Source organism: Sceloporus occidentalis, unplaced genomic scaffold (genome assembly GCF_023333645.1).
Source record: "Sceloporus occidentalis isolate IW3139 unplaced genomic scaffold, rSceOcc1.0.p SCAF_1, whole genome shotgun sequence".
In the NCBI taxonomy this organism is placed as follows: Eukaryota; Metazoa; Chordata; class Lepidosauria; order Squamata; family Phrynosomatidae; genus Sceloporus; species Sceloporus occidentalis.
This window is the reverse complement of record NW_028316981.1, coordinates 212,254,870-212,282,003: the sequence shown is the minus strand read 5'-3', so window position 1 is coordinate 212,282,003 and position 27,134 is coordinate 212,254,870. Positions and strand designations below refer to the sequence as shown.

Below are 27,134 nucleotides of genomic sequence, written 5' to 3'. Positions count from 1 at the left end.
GTCCTATAGTTGCTGCAGTGTTTTGTGTCTCCTTTTTTGTGGATGGGGATGAATATTGAACATTTCCAGTGTTTTGGCCATGATTTTGCTTTCCATATTTGTTGACACATTTTAGTTGACATTGGAGTTGATACTGTCTGTGTGGAATATATCAGTTCAATTGGAGTATCATATGTTCCTGGTTATTTATTCTTCCCAACCTCTCTTATTGCAGCTTCCATCCCACTATGTAGAATCTGGTGTTCGTCTTCAAATGCTTCTTCGTTCCATGGGTCATTCATTTTTAAATCTCTTTTATACAGCTTTTCTGTGTATGTTCCTCTTCTTATCATAGAGCAGTGGTCCCCAAACTCTGCTCTTTAAGGGATTTTGGACTTTAGCTCCCAGAATCCCAGACTATTGGCCAACATGGCTGAGGCTCCTGGGAGCTGAAGTCCAAAATCTCTTAAAGGGCACAGTTTGGGGACCACTGTTGTTGAGCATCCAAGCCTTTGGTTTGAACTGCCCTTTGAGTTCTCTTATCTTATGGAAGAGATCTCTTCTTCTTTTTTTTTATTGTCTTCAATTTCTCTATTCAGCTTTTTTTCCTGATGGACTTACCGTTGTTAAAATACCTTGTTGGCTTTGCATGCATCTGAGGAAGTAGACTGAAGTCTATAAAATTTCATGCTTCTAATTTCTTTCTTTCCGTGAGTCTCAAAGGTGCTACAAGATCTATGCCTTGTTGGCTTGCAAAAAACACTGAGCAACACAAATCCTTAAAACTGTACTTTGCTAGCAACAAACCCTTGACTGAATCTGCATTTAAATTCGTTGCATTGGTCCACTGTGCCGAAATTAAGAAAAAAAAACTTTCAATGTTTGAAGGACATGTCCTGGAAAAGGCAGATGTCTGGGCCCCCAGCCCCAAATCTATTTGAGATCCCAGAGTTATTTATATGGAGGAGTAAAGTAGGTTTGTACTGAAGAACAAGCATAAACTCTCCCCCCAGCACCCGTTAATTAAGTCTGACAGCACCTTATCAAAAGAAACTCTTGCCCAGTTTAAAAGGTCTTGCACGTGGACTACTAACTGTGCATAGATTCATGAGCATATTTGCTCCGCCACAAGGGTCCTACAGGGCACACACAGGATTGTAGGTACTGCACCATTAAATAGGCAAACAGACGAAGAGCACATGCTTTCGGTAAAGAATATCCTTAAAATCCAAATGGAGCAATGCAATTCTTTAAAATAAAAAATATTTTTGAGAAGCTTAATGTTAAAAGACAGGAGAGTTGCTTTACCCCCTTTTCCTATTTTGATTTTTTTAATAGTTTACATAATACAAGTTCTGTAAATCTGCTGAGCATTATATTTGGGTATGAAAAGCTGCAGTGTTCCCAGTGGAAAGCTATCAAAGCGTCCAGTTTAAAAATATATAAACAAAGTTGGAGAGCATTTATTGCTCACCTGCTGCTTGGAACCAAGTCTTGGAGAAATGTGGCTCTGAAGCCAGGGAATCTCCACAGGCAAAATATGAGTGGCTGGTATAATATCATTTTATCTTATTCTAGTTTCATATGAGCTTGGCACTTAAAAGAAGATTCTTACCAGAGTGTGCAAGCAAACTGCAAGATCCATGTGGGAAAGCAAAACAAACACATTTCTAGACTCTAAAGGTCAAAGCTGTCACTCTCTGTTGTGCCTAAAAGTAACAGGTACCAATATGCTCCTGGGCCACCACTATCTCAGGAAAGAGGCATTTCCTTCTAAAAATCTTTCAAGTTGCTTTGTTTTATGCTGTATTTATAATTGTGGGGCTTTTGGTTAATTTTCCACAATGATTTTAATCAGGTTTGTTTGTTTTGTAAACTAACCTGGCAATATGACTGAAGGGTGACAAAAAATATTCACAACAAAGATAGTTCACCACATTGATTACAAAAATACTGTAAATAGGGGCTTATTTACCAGGCCAGGAAACTGTGGCATGGATCTGAATTGCTTTGCAGCCTAGGAATCTGTTGTGTTAGGATTTATACCAGGATTGGCGTGCATAGGATTGAGTTGTGTTTTCTGCCTGTTGTGTGCCTTCAAGTCATTTCTGATTTATGGTGAACATGGGGTTTTCTTGGCAAGATTTATTAAGATTGCTTTTGCCTTCCCTTGAGGTTGAGAGCATGCGACTTAGAATCATAGAGTCATAGAGTTGGAAGAAACCATGAGGGCCATCCAGTCTAACCCCCTGCTATGCACACTGAAAGCAGTAGGAAATTGAACCCTGGTCTTCAGAGTTGTAGTTCAAAACTCAAACCACTATGCCACACTGGCTCTGTGCGCTTCATGGAAAAATTGGTACCAGATTGGCAGGAATTATACCAGCCGGCCCCACTGTCACTTTTGGCTCTGCCTCATGCCTCCCAAATGTTCCCTCCCAATGGTGATGGTAAAAGCTTCAGCCATTTCATGTCTGCCCACTTGAGTGGTGGTCAGCTTACAAGAGTAGGGTGACAATCCTACAAATGCTCTTCTATATTGGTGCAGTCTCAGAAACTGTAGCATTTGTTGCAGTCAACTAAACTAGCACCTTTATTACAAAATGGCTGAATATTTTCAAAGCCCAATGCTACTACAGGGGACCTGCACATTTTCCCAACCTTAAAGAAGCCATAAAGACAAATTTATCTCTCACCCTATTTGGAGCTCTACTCCTACCCCACAGTTGATTCAAAGTGCTCTATGTCATTACCTAATAACCTAATTACGTTAATTACCCAATAAAGCATATACACATCAGGCACCTCAAAGGTAGCCATGCAGTCCTTCCAATTTATATGAGTTAGATGACTTATCAGGATTCAGCAAGGTATAGTAGCGAGCAATATATATGTGGCTCTTTTATAGCAATTGAGAAAGATGCAATTTCAGTAGTTTGGGATCAAGATATAATTCAAACCGAATTCCTTGACTTTGGCGGGTTATAGACCGCCGCTTTGAGGCGGTCTGCCGCCGCCGCCGCTTGCTCCGTGTGGGAGCCGTAGCAGCCACAACGTGCGGCTCCCGTGCGGAGCAAAAATGGAGCTCCTTCTTGCGGCGCCTCTATGACGTCGCGAGGCGCCGCTGGTGCATTCACGACGTCATAGGCGCCACGACACGTTTGGACGCTATGCGTCTGATACGTAAAGATGGCGCCGGCCGTGTGCAACGGCCGGCGCCATATTGTACGGACAGAGTCTGTATTAGACCCAGGGGCGTCTAGAAGAGACGCCCCTTTTTTAAAATGGGACGTCCTGCGGACGTCCCAAGTGCTGGTGTGTAACCAGCCTTTGTTTCTTCCCTTGTTTAACAACTCAGTGAATCAGTTTCACACATTGGAGGAGGAAGCAGAATAGGAAACTGGGTGAAAAGGGAAGTACCATGGTGTCACTGTAATCAATGCATGTTATGGTCATCTCTGACCCAGTGGATAATTCCACAATCAGGACCAAGAGTGATCAGCTCCATTTAAAAAGACCCAAATACCCTGGTGCCATCAAGCTGCATGGTGTCCACAGTCTCAGGCTGCATCTGTACTGCAGAAATAATGCTATCTGACATTGCCATGGCTCAATGCTATGGAATCCTGGGATCTGTAGTCTGTTTTGGCACCAGAGAAGCCATAGAGAAGGCTTAATATCTCGCAAAACTACAAATCCCAGAATTCCATGGCATTGAGTCAAGACAGTTAAAGCGATGTCAAACTACATTATTTCTGTAGTGTAGATGCTGTTCTAGTCTCATGTACCCAGGTAGGATATCAATGTTACAAACACAGCTTATAAAGAACAGTACTACTGGCTCATATAACTGATCAGTGTTATCTACTCTTGACAGGCTTTTCAAGGTTCCTTTCAGCACTATTCCTTTGGGCTTTTAGTGGGAAATATAATTACACAGTAGGACCATCAGGATCTAGATAAAGTTCTGAGAGCTACATCTAATCAGCATGCCGTGAACATAACCTTTAGGCAACTTGTAATCTGAGGAAGAAAGAATGTTCTAAAGTAAGTTAACAGAAATATTTATTTTTATACACAACATTCTAGTATTAAACAGTGCAAAATCAGAAGTAAACCAGGATTTTAGTCACAGCTATATTACCATTTATCATCTTATTGCTGAACTTGTGGAAATTTGAAAAACTGATTAATTTGCCTTTGAAATCTCCATACAATACTGAGTCATAATATCATGAATCCATATATCTGTGTCAGGTAGTGATGTGTCGACTAAATAGACAACAGCTTTTCGGTCCCATGGATTAGTTGCATCAATAACTGCTTGCACCTGTGCCACCAGAGGTTTCTTCTCAACGTGATTTCGGAAAACTATTGATGCCTCCTCTGACCACTGCTGACACTCTACTCCTAGGGAAAAAGAGTACAGAACCAGGTTCAGCACAACCATAAGATGTTAGGAGCCTCTAGGTATCACTGAACCAGCAAAGAATTTTAAAGCCCAGCAACTTCACTCTATGTGGTCAACTATGGCTGTGCAGGCAGATCTCTCTCCCTGAAGATCTGGGCCTCTCCTACATATAAAAGTACTTTATCATTTTACATATTCTTGTAAGTCTCAGTTCTCAAGGAAAATCAAGAAATGTATTGAGAACCTTACAAGAATGAATGAAATAGAGAATGCAAGAACCTAGCCCTTGAAGTCTTGACATGCCATAATATCCACCCTCTTCAGGTGTCTGCATTTAGTGTTCAGATCACTCCCACATGGCAATTAAAACAAGCACTTCACTGGCTATGGATGTACAGTTGCTCCTCTTAACTCGCAGATCTTTCAATGGGGTGTGGGCCAAGCGCGCACACAGACATGCATCCCATTCAAGCCTATGGGGCTTAAATATGCACCAGCCCCTGTTTTTGCAGGGGTCCAGAATGGATTCCCCATGAAAATGGGGGGCCAACTGTAATTTGATTACTGCAATAGACCAGTAAAGAAATAAGTATTTTCACCTTATAGCAACCTATATCTCCTGTTTCAGCTTTGTTTATGCTGGGCCTAAGAGCAAATCATGTGGTAATGTGTCCTGGATTTTACCATATCAAACAGAAGATTTTTTTCTTAAGGGTTTGCATGGGAAAGTTTACATGATTTTTTTAAAAAAGAAATCCCTATAGATAAGCTGAATGTTGCAGCAAGAATCTGAGACTAGGATCTGAAGATAAAATAGTGGGCAATGTTCTGCCCTTTGTTCCCAACTCTGTATACACACAAGTATGCTGACATGGTCTAGGAAGAGCTTTAGTACATGGGAGATTATTTGGAGACCATTTGTGCTGTTTGGAAGCAACAAGGACATGTAGGCGGGGTACAGACCGCACAAAAAAGAGTGGCCTGCTGGCACCTGGTTTTGGTCCGCGGAGAAGCCACCGCCTCTAGACTGTGGGGCTTCCCCGCAAAACAAAAAGAACCCGTGAAAAGCGGGTTCTTGCACCATTACGACGTTGTAGTGCGCCAATGGCGCACTCATGACGTTGTAATGGCTCCGTGGTGTGCAGATGCTATGCGTCTGGCATGTCATAATGGCGGTGCCCATCTGTACAGGGCACCGCCATTTTGACGCCCTTGTCACATGTGAGGGGTGTCTAGAAGCCCTCACACATGATGAGGGCATCCTTTTCAGCCCATCTGGACTGGGCCATACAATGCCCTAAATGGTTGAAATAATTTGGTTAGTTGCTTGTCAAATGTTATCTCAGCAGTAGATATCCAGGGAAGCTCAACTACTAACAAAAACCATTTAAAACATCTACTTTCTGATAAATATGATTTTGTTTCAGCTGCTCATATCATCCGTTTAAGTATCTGCATTTTTGTGTATTTCAATTATTTTAAATTTTATAATCCACCTTGTTATAAAATGCTTTAAATGATGATAAAAATAAATAAGATGCAGCACACACTCTTAACCCCAAAAACTTTTTAAAAATGCAACAATTACTGCCAATAGAAAGACAACAGGGAGGGGGCTAGCTTTGACTTCTCCCCTTTAAAGGAACTTCTACAACCTGGAAGTTGCCACTGAAGAGGTCTTAGATCCTCTCTGAGGATGGCAATACTAAGAGATGGGCCTCTTCTGACAATCTCAAAGCTTAGGCAGGCTCATATGTGAGAATATAATCCGAAGAAGCATCTTCCCTAATTATTACATAACGTAAATCCTCTGGTGGCAGGTTCTATGCCACCTAGCATTCAATTTCCTGTTAGAGATCAGTAGTTAGAGAGATTCCTTCATTTTTATTGTTATTGCTTTGTATTATCCTCATTGCTGTAAGCCGCCTGGATTCTCAGTGATTGGGCAGCATGTAAATAATAATAATAATAATAATAATTAGATTGCAATATTACACAAAATTACATGCAATTTAGGTACTACATAAAGATTTGGGGAGTATGTTAATGAGCATAATTACAATGGTTTCTTTCCCAAACAATAAACTCATAGTAGTAAAAGGGGCTAGCTGAATCAGCTACAAGGCACTAAAGAGGAAGAGGTAACAATGAATTCTTCATGGCCTACTGAGATACAACTTCAGCGAGGAGGAAAAAATCATTTTGAGTGTTCAAACATTATTTATAATACTTCACATTTGGTGGAGATAGTGAATTCAGAGGGTGAATTCTTTAGGTTCACTGAACCAAGCATGTTTAATTGTATGTTTCAATTATATTTGTTTGTTATTACCTCCACGTTCCTGTAGCACCTACCTGCAAGCTGGGCTGTTATGGCCTGAAAGGGCAGTTTTCTGAACATGTTTAGCAGAGGTCTTACATTCTGGATGCTGACAAGCTCATGTTTACCATAATCCAGTTCATATACTGACACCAGTCCATTTGCCAACATTCCTTTTATTAGCACTCTATGCCATCTAAGAAAGAGAGGAAGAATACAAATGACAAGTGTACAACCACAGTATGTTTAAGCTTAAGGGTGGAATCCTATTGATCCACTTTTTCCAGAGTGATGTAACCGTGGTCAAGGAAGACAGATAAAAATTTGATACTCTAAGCCAGGGGTAGGCAACCTTTTTGAGCCAGGGGCCGGGTTGCTGTCCCTCAGACAACTGAGGGGGTCGAAGTCGGGAGGTGGAGCTTCCACCATCCAGGGGTGGGGCCGCATGCCGGGGGCGGGGCCAGCGCTGGAGGTCTCCCCCTCTTTGCTGGCCCTTGCCAGGGCCCCAGGGCCCGTCAGAGGCCTGCAAAAAAGCCGGCGGGGGCTGCCAGCGCTGGAGGCCTCCCCCTCTTTGGTGGCCCCTGACGGGGCCCCAGGCCCCGTCAGAGGATGGCAAAAAAGCTGGTGGGGGCTGCCAGTGCTGGAGGCCTCCTCTGGCAAAAAAGCCAGCGGGGGCCACCAGCACAGGCCCCATCAGAGGCTGGCAAAAAAGTCCTAGAGGGCCGCCGCCACCACCGTAGCCCTGTGGCAGGGCCCTGGCCACCGCAACAGGCCTCCCAGAGGCCCGCCGCCGCCAGAGTCCTGTGGCAGGGCCCCGGCCACCGCAACAGGCCTCCCAGAGGCCCGCTGCCGCCGCTGGAGCCCTTTTGCAGGGCCCTGGCCACCGCAACGGGCCTTCCAGAGGCCCGCTGCCGCCGTCGGAGCCCTGTAGCAGGGCCCTGGCAACCGCAACGGGCCTCCTAGAGGCCACTGCCATGTTGTTTCTTAAAATGGCAGCAAAGTCTCGTGCGACTGCAGGAAAGGTCGTACGAGACTTCGCTACCATTTTGACAAACAAAATGGTGGCGCCCAGAGCGGCGAAAAGCTGCAATCGGCGGCGGCAGGAGTGCGCAGGGGCCGGCCGAAAGGCCTCAGCGGGCCACATCCGGCCCATGGGCCGGAGGTTGCTGACCCCTGCTCTAAGCAACCTCTTTCTCCAATGCTCTAGCTTTTTCACAGCTACTGTGCTGAGGTATTTTTATCCTGCCGTCATCAGTACCACTGTAGTCCATCTATTATACTAGCCCAAGTACCTGGTAATTGTTGCTGTATGCCTTTAAATCATTTCCAAGTTACTGCCACAAGTTAAATCATTTCCAAGTTACTATCATAGGGTTTTCTGGGGCCGAAAGCCCCTTGTGATTCACCCAAGGTCACCCAGTGGGTTTCCACATCCAAGTGGGGAATTCAATCCTGATCTTGAGAGTTGTAGTCCAATGCTTAAACCACTACTTCATATTAGTAATAGGACCAGTTTTGATTACTGCTGGTTGTTAAATAACAGTTGTTATGGTGCTTGCCAATGTTCAGTTCTCTAACAACTGCTCATCCCTCTTAGAACATGCTTGTCAAATAAGCATTTACCCAAAAATTCCTGTATTGACTTTCTAACTATGGCATTAGGTCACTCGATCCACTCCCTCCCCCTTCTGCAAATAAATGCATAGGAAGAAAGCTCTATCTTTCTCACTTTCCCCACTACAGATGTTCCTTTAATGTATTCAAAATTATTGGTGTGAAGATACACGAGTATTTGTGCATAGTTAACTTTTTATTTTAAAAAACAACAACAATATTTGAGATCCCAAGAAAAGACAGCATATAGAGTCGGGGGGGGGGGGGCAGGAAAGGGATATAGAGGCAAGACAAATTAGAATGAAAGACAGTATCAAAACATTCAGTTGCAGTAAACTGATATTTAACACTCAAAGTGTGAAGCTCCGTGCCCAGATACAGATACCAGATGTCAAGCACTAATGGCACACATAAGGCTTACTACAAAAATCCAGCTAATCAATGCTGGAACAAAGATCCCAACATCCCCATGATAGGATCCAGGGTAAGTTAGATGTGCCTCAGCTTTATCGGGACTCAAGGGCAACTAACACTGTCTGGAGCAGAAGCACAGAAGCATTCCTCACCCCCCACTCAAACCCAGTACAGAGCATGGCATTTATGAATGTTACTTACTTGTTTTTCACTTTAGCAGCATAGAGTTTGTTTTTTTCAACAGCATTTGGTCCCTCATCTAATGCACTATAGTACAGAAGCATTTCTTCCACTAGTACTTCTAAATTGTGCATCTCATGCCAGGGTTGCAGGACAAAGTAACCTGGATGGCAGGCCAGTGAGACAAAAACATCCATATGCTCCTGGGGCTGGGCCAATGGCAAGGGTGGTGGCATATTCAAGGCTGTTCCAATGCTGCTGGTTTCTGGAGGACGTGGAACTGAATCTGTGAAACCGCTCTTGACCCCCATGCTTGCCAGCTCTGTTAAGTCTGCATCCCCCATTCCTGAGAAGCTACTTGGTTTCACGCTCAAGAAGACATCCTTCTGATGCTTCCACAAGTCTGCATTCGTGATTTGCCTGTTTATACTGCGGTCCGGATCTGGGAAGCTCATCGGTGTAAATAAATAAATGTGTGCAATCCTATCATCCAGTTTAACAACCTTGGGGGGGATAGGTAGAGGAGAGAATATAAAATGTATCATTTTTTTAAAGAAAGCAAGTCATTCGCTGAAGAGAAAGTATACAGTATGCTCCCTGAGTCAGTCATCAGTAAAGAATACCACTTAACAGTATACAGATAGCGTCTCCTTTATCCAGAATGTAAAAATCCAAAATATTCCAAAAACCAACACTTGTTTCATAGGTGGCTGAGTTAGTTGCTTTCTTTGCTTTGCTTTCTTATGGTTCAATGTATACAAACTTTATTTTCTACACAAAATTGTTTAAAATATTGTATAAAATTACTTTCAAGCTGTGAATAAGGTGTATATGAAATATAAAGAAATTTTATGTTTACACTTGCATCAACCTCCAAGATATCTTTATATTCGGATATGCAAATACAAGTGTTCCACCCCCCCCCCCCCGAAAAAAAAACAAACCTCCAAAACATCTCTAGTCCCAAGCATTTCAGATAAGGGAGAGTCAACCCGTATTAAACAAAAAGCTTCATTTATATACCACTTAATACAAAATTAAGTGTTTAAGCGGTTTACAACTGTAAGCTAATTGCCCCCAACAATCTGGGTACTCATTTTAGCGACCTGGGAAGGATGCAAGCCTGAGTCAAGCTTGAGCCCTTTTGCTGGTATTGAATTCACAACCTTATTGTTTTGAGTGGCTGCAGTACAGGCATTCAACCACTGCGTCACCAGGGCTTAACTTGTAAAGCCAATCTGAACAAGGGCAGATAGTGTATAAACATAGACCTACATCGAAATGTGCCAGATAGAGCACACCAGTTGAATCAATGGGAATTGTGTAAATCAAAACTTCCATAAGGTCACCCATTGATTCAACGGGTACTTGAGACAGTTAGATTTATGCCTTTCTTGCCCACAACCTTTCTTGCCATTGCACCTCCTATGATTCAGCAATGCTGCTTTGGCTATGGTTTTGTTGATTTATACGATCCTGAACAGTTTGGCACTAGACCATGAGACAGATCACCTCCACTTCTGTATGATATCCTATTACAGCCCAGTCCGCTTTACTTAGGCGCGTTACAGAACACCCGTTTGGGGCGGCCTGTAACTGGCCCCTTTCCCTGCCGGATCGGGGCGTCAGCTGCCACAACGGCAGCCTCTGAGGCCCTGATCCGCCGCTTTCCAAACTGCAGGGAAGCGGCAAAAGGCAGCTTCCCCACAGCCTGGAAAGGGGTGTCCTTGGGGCTTCAAGCCCCAAGGACACCCGAGGGCGGCGGGGAGGAGAAAGGGGCCGCTTGGCCCCTTTCTGCTCTGTGTTGCTGGCGCAGCCATGTAAAGGCTGCACCCAGCGACGCAAAGGTGGAAGGAGCTCCGAAACGGAGCTCCTTCCGGGGCTGCGGAAAGGGCGCCCCAGGAGCCCTTGTGTGGCCCCAGTACGTCCCTTCCGCACCACCCCGTTTGGAGCCGGCTAGGTTGTGACGTAGCAATGGCGGCCCCTGAGTGGAACGGGCGCCACCATTTTGTATGGACCCAGTCCATACTAGGGTTAGGGGTGTCAGGAAGTGACGCTCCTTCCTAACCCTAGTAGGTCCTGGGGATGTACTTTGTGCGCGTATGTAATGCGCCTAAGGTATTTTATGATGTATCATTTAGTGGAGACCAGTCTTATGGTGGGTTAAAGGGTACTGTGGTCTCCATATTGTGAAATTGTCTGGCTTTGGAGATCTGATGGGCACCTCAATATAAGTATTCCAACAGTTAGTAATGGTATATCTCTTCATGCCAGGCTTTCTGAAGTATGAATAACCTATGGTATGCTTTATTTTTAATTTTTTACTTTCCTAGTTTTATCTTGTAAACCTGTAAATTCACCAAGAAGAGTTCTTGGAATTATGACTGTAACATTACTTCTTCCAGTGAAGCACAACTGACAGAAGGTGGCAAAACCTAATTCAGCTTTAACATGCAAGCAGTGTTTCAGCAGCACCTTGCTTGGAATGTTAATCAATCAACTTGCACAGTTTTACCTTTATGCTGCAGTCAGGACAGTTTAATACCGTATCTCTCAGCCAAAGTACAGCATCCGGTGTCCACATGCTAATATTAAGAGGAAGGTCAGCCAAGCAGCATTTTATTGCCTAAAACGAATAATCATACAACAAAATTAGATTGATGTTCAAGTTGTATTGAAATACACATGACAGCAGTAAGAAGAAATGTAAACCTCTTAAAACAATCTGGAATAACAGTAAGTGAGTAAAGATCTTCATACCTGAGGTGGGGTTGCAATGATTTCACGAAGAAATGCTGAGGGAATCTCTCTTAGCTCCACCACTTTTACAGATGCTACTGTTCCAGTGTCCATAAACTGTACATCAAGAGCCCGGGTACTATGAACACTTGTTATCTGTACACATGGAATGAAGCACAATGAATACACAAAAAAGAAAGGTGGTTTTTTTTTTTTTTTTGCTTTGTTGGCTTTTCATCCCACCTTTCCACTAAAAATAATAGTGATCAAGGTGGCTAATAACATCACTAAAGACACATTACAACACCAGTAGAAATAATAAAGCCATTATAATTAACGATCAGTGAACTTCAAAAGCATTTTAAAGGCCTGTTTACGAAGATGTATCACATCTTTCCTAAAAACAGTGAGAAGGAATTGACAAAGCTTCTACAATGTGCCCATCAAGCACTCCTGTGTGGTGATGTTGGTCGTATTCTGCAAAGGAGCTTTTCTTCAAGATCTTAACATGTGGACAGGTTTACAAGAGAAAAGGCTATCATTTAGACAGCCATGTCTCAAGCTTTAAAAGTTAAACCCAGCCCACAAAGTAACTGTCAACCAGTGCAGGTTTTCCAGCATCACAGTAATGTGATTGTGAGTGTGACACCAGGTACCAGACAGCAGATTAGCTGCCACATTTTGCTCCACCAAAAACTGGATCAGAAAAATACAGAGGTAAAACTGTGGTTTTAATGTTAGCCGGTGTGAGGTGTTAGGCTGTGACCTACTAAACGGTTACAACACAGAAGGAAAACACATTTTATTCCAGCATTTAATATATGGGTAAAGAGGTTATTTAAGTTCTATTCAGGAGGTCAAGAGTATGTTTTAGGAATGTACAAGGATAAGGGGATGCTAGCTCTGCTCCCCTCCATCATCACTTTCTGAAGAGAGCCTCTTCTGTGCATGGAGGGTCTTCACACAGACTAATCCCAATATTCTGTTTTGAATGGTAAGAAAGTGCTTTTCTTTCATGTGAACAATGTTATGATGTACGAGGGAGGCTTAGCACACTCTCTTCTGTGGTGATTTAATACTGTTTTGAATATCTAAACAGGGTTTTACAAAATGTGCAAGGAAAAATTGGTGCTTAGAATCCTTTCTGTGATACATTTTTAAATGATGCATACTTCCTACCTGCACACGTGCCCATTTTCCTTTACAATTAAGCAAACAAATCATGCCGCAGTAAGGTAATGACACTGAATAGTCCGCTGCATTCTGGAACAAAGAGATGAAATGTAATTAAGTACTCACAACCAGATGATGTGGGATAAGGAGCTTCCTATAGGCTAGACAGCCCTAGACAGCAAGCTGCTAGGTGAACCACACTTAATCTTACCTGCATTTTTAAAAAAACTTTCTATGTTTCTTCTCACACATACCACCAAGCACACCCATATACTGGTGAGTAATTCTTGTATTTCCATCTGAACCATTAACAACTCAGAACCTCCATGAAACTTCAGTCACCCGGTGGCTGGATGAAGTTTCAGGGAATGAGGGGAAGATAGAGCAGCCCTGTCACTGTCCGAGTTGGCTGAATGAGATCCACGCTCTGGCCACCATTTGTACAAACTCTGGCTGCAAACTCGGTCACACCCATCAACCTCCCTGCCTCTGCTGCTACCCTGTCATGTCAGTGCTCAACTAAGTTATGGATTTGGAATGTTTTGGATTTTAGAATTTTGAATAAGGATGACTCACCTGTATAGATAATAAAGTTTCATTTATGGCATAACACAAAGAAGGATGTTAGAAATTCAGTATGGTACTGTATTTCTTCCTATGTGAAAATTTCTTTGTGTGGCAAAAACTATGGATTAACTTCAGTGCAAGGTTCTAGACTTTGATACTGCAGGCATTCCACAGCCAATGTTTGCAACAGCAGATGTAAGTGAAGTTCACACTTTCATAAAGGCAATGACCTATAGCTGTTTTACACTTATCAGCAAGAGTAAATCATGAACAACCTTGAAACTCCTTGTTTGGGTTGTTAGCCTAATAGCTCTGAGAGTCTCTGAATCTTGTGAAATTACAAGACAATATTAAAAGCATGCTCACCTTATGGTTAAAATAATTTTCCAATTTCTGCATAACTTCAGAGAGCTTAGTCAGGCCTTTTGATGGCACCTGGCAATATAGAGTTCCATCTGAACAAACATTGGTTACTCGGACATTTGTATAGAGAGCAGCTACCTATTGAAATAAAGCAAATATCTTGGATGTTAAAAATCTCTGCAACTTAAATACACTTGACTCATCTTAATGATTGCACATTAAGTGTGATACAGGAAGATGGAAATAGTACCTGAAGTTGAAGCTCAAGAGATTTGTCACAAAGTGCCTTCAAGCAAACAGCATTAATATTAATGTCGTCCTCTCCAGAAGTGTCATATAGGATGACAAGGGGAATGTCACTCTTCTCCAGTATTTCTACAGCAAATATCTTTCCACAGGTTTGAGACTCCACCATCTTCACCAAAACTACATCATCACAGAAGGCTTCTAACCCTATAGAAAGGCAGTCAAGCAAAGTGGATAGCTAGCACTAACATCACCAAAATGGAGCTTCTTGCATCACATTTGTCTACTTGAGTCACTAATGCTTAATGCCAAATCAAAGAAGGACTGGGAAAGTTTCACTATTTTGCCAATCCAAAAACTCTCTACAATCATTTTGGTCATGCAACACAGTGCTTCTTAAGTTGTCTGATGCAGAGGACCAGCAGTTATTTCCGCCCGCCCCCCAATGTGCCAGGGATCAATAGTATATTTGTGCTTAAGGGCTACAACTGTTTCTTCCTTTTCTGGATACTCTCAAAGGATTGGCAACTAGTGGACTGGCACTAGTCCACTGACCACTGCTTTTGAGTACAGAGCCAGCATGGCATAGTGATTTGAGTGTTGGAGGGTTCAATTCCCAGCTCAATCATGAAACCCATTGGGTGACCTTGGGCAAGTCACATGCTCTCAGCCTCAGGGGAAGGCAATGACAAACTTCCTCTGAATAAATCTTGCCAAGAAAATCCCATGAAAGGTTTGCCTTCGGATCGCCATAAGTCAGAAATGACTTGAAGGCACACAACATACACTATTTAGTGTGCACTATTATTGCCATCTCTCCACTTAAGTCAGAGGAACAAACATTAAGGAAGCTCAGAACCCTTATTACTGTGAAGCTATGCTTATGTAAGCAAGAGAAATGTCTATGCCACAGAAACCAGATAAGATGTCCAGTGGTTCAACTTGAGCTTCAGTATCCTTTTAAGTGAGGCAGGGAACGAAGTGTGACCTATGGACTGCATACAACCCCCCCACCCCCAACAATGGCACCCCAGTGCTAAACATTCAATAAAAAGTTAGCTACAGGTTTTAAAGAATGGCAGTTTTGTGCTACATATGGGGTTTGTTTTGGGGAGGGGGAGGCACAAGCCTGAACCCACCAACTTTGACTAACTGAAGCAACCATCCATAAATGGTTGTTCTAAATAAGTTACTTCAGAGCTAGTTCATCTGAGAGTAGATTCACAAATGTTGCTTCACACCATCATACCCCAGCATCCAAACTATGCATGTACATAACATCTCTCCTGTTTCAATAACATAGACCCACACAGTGCCTGACAGATAAAACAATCTCTCTTAAAACACCAAGAATATATTCAAACTCCATCAGCTAATGACTGTGGATCTATGACTGTGGTTCTATTAATTTTCTGTGGCTCTTGTGCAAAATGGAAAACATACTGTTGTTTTCTATCTTGTCTGTTTGAAAATTTCTGTACTTTTTAATATTCGACACTGAAAAAGATGTTACGGTTTCTAGGTGAGACTATTTTTTTTTACAAAACAAGGAGCCTGTCACACAAATAACCTATTACTAAAAAAGAAGAAATTGCAAAGCATTGCTCGACAGGGTATTGAAAAATCTCACCTTGCAGCCCTTAGAATAAGACACAACCTTTCCTCCCCCTCCTACTCTGATGCTATATAGTGTTTGCACCTGTTGGTGATAAAAAGATGCATCTCTTACCTGCTAATCTACACTTTGAAGCCTGGAATGCTAGTGAACAGAAATGCTTGGCAAGCTTGTACACTCTAGTATTTTCTATGATTTCGTTAAAACCATAGTCAACGTAGCATACCTGATAGCATAACAAAAACAAAACAGAACAAAAAACAGAAAAATTACAGTTAGTTCTTATCCAATGGTCTTAATATTGATGTTAACATATATGATTCCTTTTCACTTTATAGCATCTGATATCTTCAAGACAAGTTGGACATTAGCTGTGACAACGACCCCAACCAATACAGGATGTCTTCGCTGGGCATAATAGGACTTCTACCCCAGCATAATTGCAAGACATGTTGCAGAATGCTGCTTAAACCATAGTTTGCTGTAACTAGCTGGTTTTTCAGGCTCACTTTGTTTCCTTCAACAATCAGCCATTCACAGAGTGAAAAGGGCAAACACAACGGGTTTTAGTTTTGTACTTATGAACCCTGGTGGTGCAGTGGTTAAATGCCTGTACTGCAGCCACTAACTCACAAACCATAAGGGTGTGAGTTCAGTCCCACCCAAGGGGGCTTAAGCTCGACTCAGGCTTGTATCCTTCCAAGGTCGCTAAAATGAGTATCCAGTTTGTTGAGACAATTAGCTTACACTTTGTAAACTGCTTAGGAGTGCTTAAGTGCACTGATAAGTGGTATAGAAATGTACTTCCTATTGCTATTGCTAGATCCTCCACTTGCTTCAACTCAGAAACTGCACTTCTGTTTTCTATGACTGAATTCAGTCTCTTAGACCACCATTCTCCATTTCATTTAGCAATTTTATCCCACTTTTCCACTTCCAAAATAATAAACCTGATCAAATAATAAAATAAAAGAATAAAATCCATCAGAACATTGGATTAACAGAAATCAATTTTACTTGCCTTTATTCTACTGCCTTCTATTGAAACAATCTGTGCCCGCAGCCAAGCATCTTCTTCTGCTGGCACAGCAACAACCTGACCAACTTCAGGTGACTGTATCTGTGAAGTGGAGGAGTTCTGACTGTACCAACGCTTCATCTCTTCTTCCATTAACTCCTGGGCAGCAGAATAGCCTTTGCCCACATATCTATAGGATTTTAGGTGGACAGAAAATTAGCATAAATTGACAACAAAAAAGGAAGAATTGGGCAGAAGTATTACCATTCTCAAGCCAGTATCTAATCCATTACTTTAGGGAGAAAAACAATATAAATGGATTAGGATCTATGTCAGATAAATGTAGATGCAGGTAGGGAATCAAGGAGGTTGTAAACAGGCACAGTAAGATTGTGAAATATTGCTTACATGGCACAAGAGGCAGATAATTTATATGTGTTTTTGGTACATGAGTGAGTTTGCAAATGCCTTGTGTTTTGTATTACATCTAAGCTGGTGATCCAAGAATTTCTGAAGAGAAAATATATTGAATCAAACAAGCTCAATAACTGTAGCATTTACTCTTTAACTCCAAGATGTATTTTGACAGAATTTTACATATATTCTCAGTACATCAATCTGGATATCAGCCTTATGATATCCAATTTGTCTATTAATACTGCATTATGATAGCTTTCATAACGGTTTGAAGAAGTACACTACACATGCAAAGAAATCCATTGTTTTTGTCTCCATATTGCAATGACATGGAATGACTTACAATAATCACAGGACAGATTCTTATTGCACTCTGCAAATCAAATAAACATAGCAGGGATTTCAACAGAAGTGCAGAACAGAACATTTAGAGGAAAAGAGCCAAGCCAGAGAGTACAAAATTAAGTGAATTGTTGCCGCCCAAATCCCCCTTCTCCTTCTCATTCTTACACAAATACACAGCTCTGCATATGTAAACATGGAGAAATAGAGGGTCACATTGTTTTCGGATGGTCTTAGGCATGGGTTGGCAACCTGCGGCCCGCGGGCCGGATGCGGCCCGCGAGCACTGTAGGACCGGCCCCTGGCCGACCCTGCCGCCGATTGCCGCCGCCCCAGGGAGCAGGGGCAAGCGCTGGGGCCACCGGAGCACTCCTTCCCCCCGCCCCCTGGGATGGCCTCTGGCCTCCCAGGGGGCGGGGTCAAGCGCTGGGGCCGCCGGAGCGTTCCTTCCCCCCCGCCCCCTGGGATGGCCTCTGGCCTCCCAGGGGGCGGGGTCAAGCGCTGGGGAAGAAGGAGGAATGGAGGAGGAGGAGGGAGGAAGGGAAGAGGAAGGATGAAGAAGAGGAGGAAGAAGGAGGAAGGAAGGAAGGAAGGAGCAAGAGGAGGAGGGAGGGAGGGAGGGAGGATGAAGAAGAGGAGGAAGAAGGAGGAAGGAAGGAAGGAGCAGGAGTAGGAGGGAGGGAGGGAGGATGGAGAAGAGGAGGAAGAAGGAGGAAGGAAGGAGGGAAGGAGCAAGAGGAGGAGGGAGGGAGGATGAAGAAGAGGAGGAAGAAGGAGGGAAGGAGCAAGAGGAGGAGGGAGGGAGGGAGGATGAAGAAGAGGAGGAAGGAGGAGGAAGGAAGGAGAGAAGGAGCAAGAGGAGGAGGGAGGGAGGGAGGGAGAATGAAGAAGACGAAGAAGAAGGAGGAAGGAAGGAAGGAGCAGGAGGAGGAGGGAGGGAGGGAGGGAGGATGAAGAAGAGGAGGAAGAAGGAGGAAGGAAGGAGGGAAGGAGCAAGAGGAGGAGGGAGGGAGGATGAAGAAGAGGAGGAAGAAGGAGGAAGGAAGGAAGGAGCAAGAGGAGGAGGGAGGGAGGGAGGATGAAGAAGAGGAGGAAGGAGGAGGAAGGAAGGAGAGAAGGAGCAAGAGGAGGGAGGGAGGGAGGGAGGGAGGATGAAGAAGAGGAGGAAGAAGGAGGAAGGAAGGAGAGAAGGAGCAAGAGGAGGAGGGAGGGAGGGAGGAGGAAGATGAAGACATGCAGTCTTTCTGAAGGTGAGACAGTGTGACTTTCCAAAGTGGATTTCTATGTATTTTCAGTGCTTTCAATGCTGAAAGGTGTGCTTTTACAAGGAGAGTGGTAGTGATGGTGATATGTCAGTTTGTGGGACATGCAGTCTTTCTGAAGGTGAGACAGTGTGACTTTCCAAAGTGCATTTCTATGTATTTTCAGTGCTTTCAATGCTGAAAGGTGTGCTTTTACAAGGAGAGTGGTAGTGATGGTGATATGTCAGTTTGTGGGACATGCACTCTTTCTGAAAGTGAGACAGTGTGACTTTCCAAAGTGCATTTCTGTGTATTTTCAGTGCTTTCAATGCTAAAAGATCTGCTTTAACAGTGAGAGTGGTTTCGGCCTTCCCCTTCGGCTGAAAGGGCCCCTTGGAGCCCTTTCGGCTGAAAGAAGGGGCGAAGGAGGAGAGGGCAGGCACACGCCTCCTCCTCCCCGCGGGGCTTTGGCAGCCCTGAGGTGTCTTTCGGAGGACACCTCAGGCCTGGCAAAGCCCCGAGGACAGGAGCTGGGGCCGCGCGCCTGTTGCTCCTGCCTCTCACAGGCCCTTACTGCTTCTCTGAGAGGCAGCTGGGGTCCACGGAAGGGCAGGAGGAGCAGGCGCGCGCCTGTCACCCCCTCTCCCAATCCCCCCCTTCTAGCTGTCTCTCAGACAGCGGGAGGTTGGGAAAGGGAGCAGAGAAAGCCCTGCCCCCAGAGGGTGGAAGCTCCGCCCCTGGCACGCAGCCCCACCCCCAGAGGGTGGAAGCTCCACCCCCGGCACACAGTCCCGCCCCGGAGGGTGGAAGCTCCGCCTCCAGCATGCGGTCCCGCCCCCGGAGGGTGGAAGCTCCACCCCCGGCACGCGGCCCCGCCCCCGGAGGGTGGAAGCTCCCCCCCCTTCGGCCCCCCAGTTGTCTCAGGGACAGCAACCCGGCCCCCGGCTCAAAAAGGCTGCCTACCCCTGGTCTTAGGCAACCCCATGAAAGGGTCGTTCGACCCCCAAAGGGATCGTGACCCACAGGTTGAGAACTGGTGTCCTAGACTAGCATCAGACTGACATGCAAGAAGTTCCCACAATTTTATCGTATGTCTGGGTCTTTCACCACCTTTAAACTACAAGTTCTGAAAGATGAGCAGTCTACGATAACAAAATAATACAACAGCTTGACACACATTCATGTGATATATAAGAAAGTGACATGCATTCATCTGGTATATAGGGAATTATACCAAGAAAACTAAGCCCTACCAACTACTGATAAAGAGCAAACTGAAGAATGAGACTCTGTTCCATGCTCAGAATCAAACTGAGGGGGGAGACTGGTTTGGTAATTTCATGGCTAGCACCCTTGGTACCTAAAGAACTAAGAATGAGCTTACTAGATGTTCATCAGCTGGTGAAACCATAGTGATGATTCAAGTGTGAAGCAAATGGTATATTGCTCTGAGAAAAAGATGAGAATGGCCCAGGAACGATCTAAAACAAAGGCCTGTGCAGCGACAAAGGTAGACAAATTAGTATCCCCCAGATGTGTCAGACTACAACCCTGTAATTCCATTGTACTAGTCATGTGTTGGGGCTGGTGGGAATGAAAGACATCAGGTTGTTGCTGTAAGAGGAAAAGACTGAAAGTTCACTTGTGACTGCTGAATGGCTACATGCAGCCATTTTGCTATGACAGCCCCCTTTCTGATCAAGGGGGATAAAAGGCAACAACTTGTTGTAATTTTATTCCGGGAGAGAGAGTATGGGTTGGGGGGGATTTGGGTTTATCATTATTGTTGTTGTAATATTTTGTATTGTATTAACCTCTGTTGTTACCTGCCTCGATCCCCAAAAAGGAAGAGGCGGGATATAAATAAATACATTATTATTATTACTATCCTTGACTATTATACCAAGAAAACAAAGCCCATGTAAACAAAGAATAAAGCTTACATGTATTTTAAGTGGAAGAAAAGCAATAGCATAAAATGCTTGCATCTGAAGCAATATTACTGCAGTTAGAATTTTCTGAAAAGTTGGAGAAAGTACACCCTTCAACAGGCTATACAAAATATTATATTTCTACAACAAATCACCTTGATTTTATCAAGAGACGTTCAAGCTCTGTAGCTGAAGTATACTGAAGTAGTACCTCTTTTAACTGTATGGCTTTCTCTGAGGCAATATAAATGGATGTCTAAAGAATAACATCCACACATATAACATCATTCTTTGGGACAGCGAGAAAAGGTTTACAGCAATCGCATGAACTGATGTCCCAGTGTGCACCACACACAGCCACTCAGTTTCCCAAACTTGCCACTTTAAGCAGCAAAACCTGAACAGCAGTTTTTGTTCACTTGCATACTTCGTGGAATTGCAGGATCCTCAGAGGATGCAAAGATGTAGCCATGTTAGTTGGGAAAAATCAGTCTGCAAAGGGATCTTATAGCACATTTGAGAACAAATGAAAGAAAGAAGCTGGTAGCATGATTTTTCGTAGACATACTCTTCAGATCTGAGGTAGTAGGCTCAATTCTATGAAAGCTCATGCTACTGGCTTCCTTCTATCAGTTAGTTCAAAGGTGCTACAGTCAGCCCTTCATATCCACTGATTTTTTTGATCTACGGATTCAAGCCTCCACAGTTTGAAAATATTTTTAAAATATATAAATCCCAAGAGTCAAACTCTGATTTTGCCATTTTATATAAGGAACACCATTGTACTATGCCACTGTATGTAATGGGACTTGAATATCCATGGATTTTGGTATCCACAGAGGTACTGAAACCAAACCCCAGTGGATACCAATGACCTGCAGTACAAGTTCTTTTTGAGTACTGAGGATCCTCACAGTTTTTGTGGCATTTTAGTACCAGAAGTGTAATACTTCCTAATTATGCAATATTCCACTTGTATTAAAGTAAGAATGAACACTTGATTCAACTCTGCTGTTCAATACAGCAAGAACAAAACTTGAATGAGCTTGGGGGAAGAACCAGCAGTCCTCTGCCCCTACTTGCATATTGCCATACGTAGGGAGTAATGAACACCTGGTACTAAGACTCATAACTGAAGAGCAGATGTTATGGCTAATAGTATGAGACCAGACATAACTCATTCAAAGTTTACTTAAGCCATGAGCTCACGACCTTGACAAGCCACTTTCACCCTCTCAACCACAGCTGCCATAATACAATACAATATGAGGACAAATACTTGATCTACTGTAAAGGGTTTTAGCAATGATTTATTTTTATGAGCGCTTCAGCATTTCCAGTCTTTCCTAAACTCTGTAAGATATTTGAATATACTGGAGAGGAAAGTCTGGCACCATACAATGGTGTGGAGGACCATAATAAAACAAATTGAATTGTTTTGATTCAAACAGCAGGGAGAGAGAATTAAGTATTTTGTAGTGGAACAGAAGGCCTTGAGCATAACGGAAAAATCCTTCTTCACAGTTTTCTAAACCAGAGTTCAGAATTAGTTGGCGCTCTACATATTAATAAAGTACAAGTCTCAGAAGCCCTAGCAAACAACACCAATATTAGGGAATGCTAGCACTGGAAGTCCAACAACATGGGGAAAGCTTCATGATTTGCACTTCTGTTCAAAACTATGATTTGGAGGATCTTCTGAATGTGAACACTATCTCTTGACTGTAAGATAAATCCTCTTTCAGTGATCACTAACACAGCAATTCAGGCTAGTCTAATGGAAGCACAATTCCACCTCTTCACTGGCCTTATTCAATCCCTGAATCAAAGATTCCTCTGTGCACTTATTACATTACAACTGTTGTGATGGTACTATGGGATGTGAGAGACTTCATAAGCAATGTTTAAAACTACAGCAAAGATACTTAAGTGGCAATTGATAACCCTACAGTGTATATTAACCAAGTGTGTGCATACTTGAGATCACTGAAGGACATCATTACCTTACTGGATGGATCAGGCCAAGCTGTACCAAATCCAGCATTCTCTATGACAATCAAAATGGGAAGGTGGGGTTAATTACAGCAGGAAAAAACAAACACATTTGAAACAAGGAGTATTTTAAACAGTGTCACCTGGTACAGGGGGCAGGGCTTTGGGGGCAGGGCCAAAAGGGTATGCCATCACCTCCCTGCCCGACGTGGCTTTATATGAGTAAAGCCACGCCAGGAAGGAGGAAGGAGTGCCCAAGGTCTCTCTTTACCTGCCTGGTGTGGCTTTACACATGAGTAAAGCCATGCCGGGCATGGAGGAAGGGGTAGCCTTCCTCTCCCTCCCTGCCCTTTGCTGAGGTATGGGAGGGGCTGCTCAGTCAGGTGTCACCCCTCTTCTGGGGTGCGACTTGCACCCCAAGCATGATGCCACTGACTCTAACTGTTACAGAAAGGTTACAATCCTGTAGTTATTATTTTACCTGACAACAACTTCATTTGTAGAGTTCAGTTCCACTACCAACACAGAAGGTGAGGTCTCTTCTGGGATAATTAAAGGAGGTACTGTTATATTCTCTGAACACTCTTCTTGGGATTCTTGAAGCACCTCAGTGGATTGCTGCTCAGCTGGTCTCTGCAAATCTTCAGGTATTTTGCCAGTAACATTAAGATTCTCATCGACTTCCTGCTTTGACTTTGCATAAAGGATGGCCTTATTTGGGTTTCCGGATGTGTAGTCTATTGTACATATATCCGAGAGCAAGTCCAGGTTGCTCAGAAGATCTTGAGGCAATGCTGTTTTGTACATATTTTCATATGTCTTTGGGAGAGCACTGGCCCAAAGACCATTGGGATATTTTAACAAAATGGATGCAACTTGTTGTTTTAAGTCCCCATCGAGTACAGTTGCTTTGGTCTCTGTAGTCTGCCTTAATAATGGCAGCTGAGGTCTTCCTTCTTGGCTGGTAACATCCCTTCCTGAATGAGATGCTTTGCCAGCAGGGTAGAGAATTACATCAGAGCAACCACCAGAAGATACCTTTTCTGCCTTTGAGAAGAGAGGAGGTGTTATAAAAACAGCCAAATAACTGAACCAAAGCACGTCAAACAAACTGGTGATGGGTTCCAGAAGCTTTTCGAATCAGTTCATTTAGTTCTAAAACACCTACTATCAACCAGTTTATCATAACCTTTCTCACCACTTCAAGTTGCACAAATTCACTCATTCCTACACTCAGCCACACTTCATAGTAGAAAACTTATATTTATTTATCCCATTCTTTTTGGGGTTTTGTTTTTTGTTTAGAAAAACAATGTTTCCCAATTTAATAAAGCATTTTAGAAGTCCAAAAAGATAAGGCAGACTTGTTGTGAAAGCAGACTGTGCTGATACATCTGGACAAAACAGCATTATTTTATGAGATGGCCAGTAACCAGCCATACTTTTTTAAATTTAAAGAAATAATTATTTGTAAGAATATTGAGTATGAAACACAATGAAAAATAGTGAAAATTACAAAACAAGATCATTCCCAGTGAATGGGTGGCATATAAATAAATCCTATCATCATCATCATCATCATCATCATCATCCACATGGGCTCAGTGGATAATCACAGTAAATACTGGATGACTTCTTGAGGACTGTAGTGCCCATTATGACTCAGTCATTTTTGGGCCTAAAAGAAAGCCCAAAACAATAATTCTATGAAAACTCACTTAACTGTTAAATGAGTTTTCATGCCTGATACTTATGATTCATTTGAAAGCTGGAATGGACAAAATGGAGCTCAAGATTTTAGCTTACATTTGTAGATTTTGCAATAGACCAGCAAGAGTTCTTGACTTCCAATTGTCTAATAATAACAACAGCTAAAAAGTCCTGCCTCTCAATCAATTAGTGTTGAGAAAGACTACCTGGGTGAAACCAGGTGTGGGTTTGGGAGCAAGAGTCAAACCACTCCACAGATGGTCATCCAGCCTGTTTCAAAACCTCTGAAGGAGGAGACTCCACCACTCTCTAAGGAAGTGTCTTCTCCTGTCGAACAGCTCTTACTGTCAAGAAGTCTTTCCTAATGTTTAGGTGGAATCTCTCTTCCTATAATTTGCATCCATTGCTCTGGTCCTAGTCTCTGGAAGTGTCGCAAACAAGCTTGCTCCATCCTCAATATGACATCCCTTCAAGTATTTAAACAGGGCTATTGTATCACCTCTTAACCTTCTCTTCTCCAGGCTAAACCTACCAAACTCCCCAAGTCTCCTCTTCATATAGCATGGTTTCCAGACCCTTCACCATTTTGTTCATTCACCTCTGGACACTCTCCAGCTTCTCTATATACACTAATACATTAAATTCATCCCCAGAATAGAGTGATACTATTACTATTATCTCCTTCAATCTAGAAGTTATACTTCTATTGAAGTATTTAATACATGTTTGCATTAATTCCAATTATTATGTAAACCAGTTTTTCTAAGATTTCTACTATAATGTAAAAAATTAGATGTAACTAAAATATGGTTTTAAAAAAACTTAGGTTTTTAAAAATATTATTAATACTCTGATTAATTTGATACCTACCACACAAATGTGAGGCCAGCATTCCAACTGTGGCAGCAAGGCTGCATTCAAGTCTTCATCATACATCTCTTTGTACAAGTGCGGTATTTTTGACAGCAATATTCCATTGCTGAAACGATTTATGATCTCTTTAATTCTTTTCTGAATGTCATTTATATCGATGTTTGGAGGAGGAAGAGGGATTGGTTGCATTAACGGCCTTGTCTTTTTTACATTTTCTGAAAAATTAAGCACACATTCTTGAAGGCAGTATTTGTCTTTTTTAAAGGAAATTTGACATATCTTGCTAAATTTCAAAACTTGGACACATCCTGCAGGTACCCTGTCCTTGTATCTAAATAATAAATATGTGAAAGATTGTGCTACAGTACCAGTGGTAGAAATAGATTCACAACAGGGTAGCAGAAAACACAGAAGCCAATCCATACATTTTTGGGCTAATAACATACCATTCAAGTCTAAAGGCAAGTTTCTTGAAAGATGATCTTGAAGTTCTTTCTGAAACCTTGGTGGAAGCACTAATCTTCTCTCAGGCCTAAAAAACAGGAAATCAAAGCACATGCTTATTGTTTGATTTCTGTATCTAAATATCAAAAAATAGGCTCAGTGTAAAACAGATGCTCTGTCTATAGCTTTATCTTCTTTCTGTACAAATCACATTTATGAGCAGTCGTAGAATCAAAGATTCACAGAATTTTAGAACTGGAAGAGACCACAAGGGCCATCAAGTCCAACCCCTTGCCATGCACGAACTCACAATCAAAGCATCCCCAAACGATGGCCATCCACCCTCTGTTAAAAGTCCTCCAAGGAAGAGAAGAGAGTGTGGTCCACTGTCGAACAGCCCTGTCATGAAGCTCCTCCTCATGTTGAGATGGAATCTCTTTTCCTGTAGCTTGTATTCATTGCTCTGGGTCCTAGTCTCTGGAGCAGCAGAAAACAAGCTTGCTCCCTCCTCAATGTGACAACCCTTCAAGTATTTAAACCGGGCTATCATATCATCTCTTAACCTTCTCTTCTCCAGACTAAACATACCCAGCTCTGTAAGTCTTTCCTTATAAGGCATGGTTTCCAGGCCTTCACCATTTTAGATGCCCTCCTTTGGACGCGCTCCAGTTTCTCAACATCCTTTCTGAATTGTGGTGCCCAGAACTAGACACAGTATTCTAGGTGAGGCCTGACCAAGGAAGAATAAAGTAGCACTATTACTTCTCTTGATCTAAACACTATACTTCTATTGATGCAGTCTAGAATTGCATTGGCCTTTTTAGCTGACACATCACACGGTTGACTCATGTTCAACTTATGGTCTACTAGGACTCCTAGATCCCTTTCACATGTAGTCTTGTTAAGCCAGGTGTCTCCCATCCTATATCTATACATTTCATTTTTCTGCCCTAAGTGCAGTACCTTACATTTCTCTGTGTTGAAATTCATTTTGGCCCAGCTTTCTAATCTATTCAGGTCATTTTGAATTTTGATCTTGTCCTCTGGGGTATTAGCTAGTCCTCCTAATTTGGTGTCATCTGCAAATTTGATAACCATGCCCCAAATTCTGTCTTCCAAGTCATTGATAAAGATGTTGAATAGCACTGGGCCCAGGACAGAACCCTGTGGGACCCCATTGGTCACTTCTCCCCAGGATGAAAAGGAGCCATTGTTGAGCACCCTTTGGGTTTGGCCAGTCAAACAATTAAATCCATTTAACAGTTGCCTTGTCTAACCCACATTTTACTAGCTTGTTTGCAAGAATGTCATGGGGAACCTTGTAAAAGGCCTTACTGAAATCAAGGTATGCCATATCCACAGCATTCCCTTCTTTTACCAAGCTGGTAATTTTATGAAAATAATAATAAAAAAATAAAATAAAAGAGATCAGATTTGTCTGGCATGACTTGTTTCTCAGAAACCCATGTTGATTTTTTGTGATTATGGCTTTCCCTTCTAAATGTTCACAGACTCTGTTTAATTATCTGCTTCAGAATCTTTCCT

General features: G+C 42.8%; 1 protein-coding gene across 4 annotated transcripts in view; it reads right to left on the bottom strand.

The window, feature by feature from the left end:
• Positions 1-4,063: 4,063 nt before the first annotated feature.
• TDRD7 (tudor domain containing 7) overlaps positions 4,064-27,134 on the bottom strand; it is a 49,152-nt gene continuing 26,081 nt past the window's right edge. For all 4 annotated transcript variants that reach the window (XM_089488764.1, XM_089488761.1, XM_089488762.1 and 1 more), the window contains exons 5-17: positions 25,592-25,677; positions 25,143-25,360; positions 23,044-23,609; positions 16,643-16,829; positions 15,736-15,847; positions 14,011-14,213; positions 13,764-13,898; positions 12,837-12,920; positions 11,679-11,813; positions 11,434-11,544; positions 8,940-9,421; positions 6,746-6,906; positions 4,064-4,389 (exon numbers count right to left, since the gene is read on the bottom strand). In XM_089488764.1, the coding sequence (XP_089344890.1) occupies positions 4,169-4,389; positions 6,746-6,906; positions 8,940-9,421; positions 11,434-11,544; positions 11,679-11,813; positions 12,837-12,920; positions 13,764-13,898; positions 14,011-14,213; positions 15,736-15,847; positions 16,643-16,829; positions 23,044-23,609; positions 25,143-25,360; positions 25,592-25,677 (2,701 nt within the window). In that variant the 3' untranslated portion in view covers positions 4,064-4,168. The remainder of the gene's footprint in view (positions 4,390-6,745; positions 6,907-8,939; positions 9,422-11,433; positions 11,545-11,678; positions 11,814-12,836; positions 12,921-13,763; positions 13,899-14,010; positions 14,214-15,735; positions 15,848-16,642; positions 16,830-23,043; positions 23,610-25,142; positions 25,361-25,591; positions 25,678-27,134) is intronic.